Here is a 4871-nt window from a genome sequence, read left to right on the forward strand (position 1 = left end):
AGGATGAGAAGACAGAGAGGAGAATGGCTTGTGAAGACATGAGAAGAGAGAAGAGGAAGAAGAAGAACAGGGAGACAGAGAAGAGAATGGCCTGTGGAGACATGGAGAAGAGACAGGGAAGAGCAGCAGGTGAAGATGGAGGCAGAGACTGGAGTGATCTGTTTGCAAGACAAGGAACAGCAGGGATTGCCTGCCACCAACCGCCAGAAGCTAGGAAGAGGCGAGAGAGGCTTTCCCCTGGAGCTTTTACTAGTAGGGAGAGCATGACCCTGTCAACACCTTGATTTCAGACTGCTAGCTCCAGACCTGAGAGAAAAGAAATACTTGTGGTTTGAAGCCACTTTGGTACTTTGTTACAGCAGCCCTAGCAAACCATATACCTACTCTCTATCGTACTGAAAGAGGGTGACCTGTGGCCCCCAGGGCTGGTTGTGCTGAAATTTAGAATATCAGGGCAAACCCGCGATGGAGAAGGATGAAGGGAACATCCATTTGTATGACATTTGCTCTGTGCTTGTGATCTTCATCTTTCTCCACAGGGAAGCATAGCCATTCCCATTTCACAGATGAGAAAAGTGAGGCTCAGAGAAGGGAAGTGATTTGTCCCTAAGCTCATTTCCCTCAGGCACTAGGTGCTGTGTAAGAAGCAAACCCAGAGTCCAGTTTGAGTCCCACGGAGGTAGGAGGCTATACTTTCCTCCTTTGAGCCTCACTTTCCTCACCCAGAAAATGGGAATAATAGTATCTGCCTTTCTTGTGGTCGTGAGACTGAAATGACTTCATTCTGTCATTTAACAAATATTTATCGAAGGTCTCTGTGCCAGCTCCTGCTCTAGGTCCCGGGGACACAGCAGTGAACAAGATGGGCAAAGTTCGTGCTGGCAAGGAGCCAGATTCTTCTGGCTAATGCTTGTCAGGTGCTCTGCAGGGGCTGACACAGTTAGTACTCAATAAAGCTAACGGGGAGAAGAATTGGGATTGAGTCGGATGGCATGTGGAATGGGCTTGGCCTTTACCAACAGCTCACTTCGGCAGTAATTCTTTACCACTCTCTGTGGTGGTAAAGTCTCCCCCCCGCCGCCCCCCATGGCCCAGGAGGACACAAGGTCCTTTTGGCCTGTGCCATGTGTTCTTGGGCACCGGCAGTTGCCAGTGAAAGCTGCTTCCCAAAGCCAGCAGAAAACTCTGCCCCAGGCATGGACTGCAGAGTCAGCGAAGGAGCCTTGGGTCTTGTCAGGAGCTCTCTCCTGCTGGACTGTCCCCTCAGCTACACAGCGTCAGCTCAGCCCCACCCACTCCCTGCCTCTGTCCCTGGGCCAGGCCTGAGCCTGCCCTGGAGGCTCTCCCAGCTGTCCTGATGTCCCCTCTGGCTCCTGCAGACGCTCCCCCTCTCCACCCTGGAGGCCTGTCTGGACACCAGCCCCTCCCCTTGCAGAGGCATCCCCAGACATCACTCCTGTGCTGTTCTTTTTTCCTGACAACTGTGATATCAAATGTCAACCAGGCTCGGCTCTGCTGCGCACAGACAGGTGGGGGCTGGGGGGCGGTTCTTGATAACTGTGTGGTTTAGGGGAGGGTCCTCTGGAGCCCCCCATAAGGGGCTGGGAAAGGCCGGCCGTGGTCTGCCTCTGCTCCCAACCCACAGTGCTTCTTGAGCAGACTTCTCCCTCCCCAGACGTTGGGTGCTCTGAGCCATCAGCTGTCTCGGCCTTCACTGGGTGGTATGAGGATCTGGGAACAGAGGCAAAGACCTTTGGGGACTGGAAAAATGCAGAGCAAGTGGCAGTGGCCTCCTCTGAGAGCTGACTGTCTTCCAGGTGGGCTCTGGAAAGGGGTGCTGAGCAGCTATGTGCATCAGACCTCAGAAAAGCCCGTCCTCCTGTCCTCACTTGCCCCGAGTGAGCCGGGACAGCTGGCACCGGCGCTGGGGAAGCGGGCTCTGGCGGGCCCTGACAGCTCAGCAGTGGCAGCAGTGGAGGTGGCAGTGGCCGCAATGGCAGGGGCTATTCTGAGAGCTGGGAGAGGCTGTGGAGCTGAGACTGGAGGAGGGGAAGCAGCAGGGGAGGAGACAGTCCTGTGAGGGTGAGGGGAGTGTCACTGTGGCCCAGGGCGGGGTGTCTGCCAACAGCAGTACTGTTGGCGAGCTGTGTGTTGTGTGCTCCTTACTGGGAGGGGATGGACCAGCTGAGGTACTGAGGCATGCACTGGGGTTGTTTGGGTGTACGTGTACCAGTTTTGTGATCCAAGTAGGAGCTGAGTGGGTAAAGCACATGTCTGTGTGTGAGCGAGAGAGTGTGCATGCATTGGAATTCGAGCATGTTAAAGCCTGGGAAAGTGTGAGCAGAAGCAAATGTGTGTGTGAAAGGGGAGGAATGCAAGGGTAAGCAAGTGGGGGCTTGTTTGTGAGCAGGAATGAATGTGGGAGTGTTGGGGAGGGTAAATGGCAGACTGAGAGCAAGCATGGGGGAGGGGAGAGGAAGGGAGTGGAGGGAAGGGGAGGGAGGAGAAGGCAATTTGAGAGAGAGACCTGGGGCCAAGAACCATAAGAAGATTCCGGCCTGTGCAATTGGGATGCAAGTGGAAGGGACATATGCAAGTGTGCATGTGAGCCCATGTGTGTGAGTGGGCACAAGTGTGTGCGTGGTGAGAGCAGATGGGGCAGTGTGAGTTGGGACAAGTGCAAAGGGAAGATATATATGCAGGAGCAACACCAACAGTGATAAAAACGGCAAGCTTTTATTGAGCACTTACTCTGAGCCTGGTGCTGATATTCATGATCTTATTGAATTCTTCCAATATCCTATGAAGTCAGTGCTATGATGACACTCATTTATAGATTAGGAAATAGTGGCTTTGAGCAGTTAAGTAACTTGCCCACACTCTTAATCACGGTTATACTGCCTCATAATGAATTGTGAGCAGGGGCCAAGTTGTGAGTAAAGAAGAATGAGTGTCAGTGTGTGGCATGGTGGGTGTGTATGTGGAGGGGGGCTGAGTGTGCCAGATGTGGGTCCCAGAGGAGAGTCAGGCAGCAGCTGTGGACACTGGGTGGGGCAAGGGCCTAGGCAGAGTCTGAGTCAGCCTGAGTCAGGGTGTCTCTGCCAACCTGGCTTTCCAGCCCCGCAATGGCAGCCTGTGCCAGGGCCCCCAGCTAAGGATCCTCCCAGCTCTGGTATGGCCCCCAGCAGGCCTCCATCTCACAGAGCAGGCTGGGCCAGGGCTGAAGACTGGCAAGAGGCCTGCCTGGCCTCCAGAGTACCAGAGAGGGCAGCACCCAGGGTGAGCTCCCCAGGCAGGGAGGGCATATGAGTACTGTGGAAACGGGTACAGCAGTGATTTCAGAGCCCTTGTGACTCTAACCAAAACCACCTGGAGAGTATGCACATTATGCAGAGGGGTAGGGGGATAGCTGAATGTTCCCATGCCCACCCTTGCCTATGGGGATGTGACTCAGGAAGATGCCATGCCAGGCATTTGCAAGCTGGGCCTGCTTCCACCCCAGGGGGTGAGGAGGGGCCCCCTTATCCCCACCCCCACCCATACCCTTAGCCCTACTCCTTGGGACTGCAGTCGGAGGGAAGGAATTTTTGACAGAGGCTGTCTCCCACGGCCTGGGCCCAGCCCTCTCACATCCCAGAGAACTCTTGCCAGTTGCCGTCTGCAGCTTCTCTAGGAGTCTGGTAATGACTGATGGCTTGGGATTCTAGTCCTGCCCATTCCATCTGGGCAAGTCACCTCCCCACTCTGGGCCTCAGTTTCCTGATGGGCAAAAAAGAAATATTGTCCTAAAGGGACATAAGGCATGGCTGGAAGAACAGGAAGTAGTGTGGGCAAGCAAGGAACAGAGACAAGTGTTGGGAGTTGGGGTTAGAGAAGGTGTCAGGGATGAGGTGACATTTGAGCTGAGCTTTGAAGAATGGGGGAATCTCTGATCATGTCCTGTAGGAGGGGAAAGGGTGTTCTAGGCAGAGGGCATACTCTGAGCAAAGGCAGGCAGGTGGTACAGTGACTGGAGACCTAGCCTAGAAACCTTGTGGGATGATGTCATGGGCTGCCCAACTTCTCAGCCAGCCTCGCTTCTGAGGCCATATGATGACCTGATAAACATCTGACTCTTCCCCTAGCCTATGCTAGGAACCCCATCTGTCTCTGCTGCTGCTCTTGCCATAGTGGCCTGAACAGTGCCTGGAGCATCAAAGGTGTTCAATCAATCTGTTAAGTGAATGAGAAGCTTCTCCCCATATAGGATGAATTTTGGGGCAAGTGTTTCTTCCAACAGCTCTTGCAAGAGCATCCCACAGAGTTTAAACCAGTGCTTTGCAGTGTAGTCCTCCGTGCACCGCCTGGGAACTTGTTAGAAATGCAAAGTCTCCAGCCCCAACCCAGGCTTACCCTGTGAGGTCCAGCAACATGTTTTCACAAGCTCTTCAGGTGGATTCTGCTACACTTTGAACTTTGAGAATCTTGGCTCTAAAACTATGTCCAAGGTACCCTAAGAGCCGATGAAGACCTCGTTGCAGGTGGAGAAGCTAGAAATGTGGCAAAGCCTGGCCCAGAACCCAGGCATCCTTTCCCCAGCCCAGTCTAGGGCACAAAGGAGAGCTCCACCATCCGCCCCATCAGGATTCTAAGACTTGGAAACGCCAGGGATCCGGAGTCAGGGGCTGGGCATTCCCTTCGAGAGTAGAAGGCGGGGTCAAGTGCTCTGAGTCCCGCCCCATCCTCGTTGCCCGGGGAAACCCAGGGTTGTAACAATAACCCGCTGACGCGCTTCTGGGAGGGATCCTGCCGAGTCCGTGGGTGGGACAGCCCTGCTGCGAACCAATGAGGGCGCTAGGGACACGCCCCGCGCCCCCTCCCCCAGAGCCGAG

The 4871-nt window shown here is 54.6% G+C and overlaps 1 protein-coding gene across 1 annotated transcript in view; it reads left to right on the forward strand.

The window, feature by feature from the left end:
- The first annotated feature begins 3421 nt into the window (after nt 1-3421).
- FOXO6 (forkhead box O6) overlaps nt 3422-4871 on the forward strand; it is a 34496-nt gene continuing 33046 nt past the window's right edge. Inside the window, exon 1 of the mRNA XM_005866097.1 lies at nt 3422-3505. Coding sequence (XP_005866159.1) covers nt 3422-3505 — 84 coding nt within the window. The remainder of the gene's footprint in view (nt 3506-4871) is intronic.

Source organism: Myotis brandtii, unplaced genomic scaffold, assembly GCF_000412655.1.
Source record: "Myotis brandtii unplaced genomic scaffold, ASM41265v1 scaffold220, whole genome shotgun sequence".
NCBI lineage: Eukaryota > Metazoa > Chordata > Mammalia > Chiroptera > Vespertilionidae > Myotis > Myotis brandtii.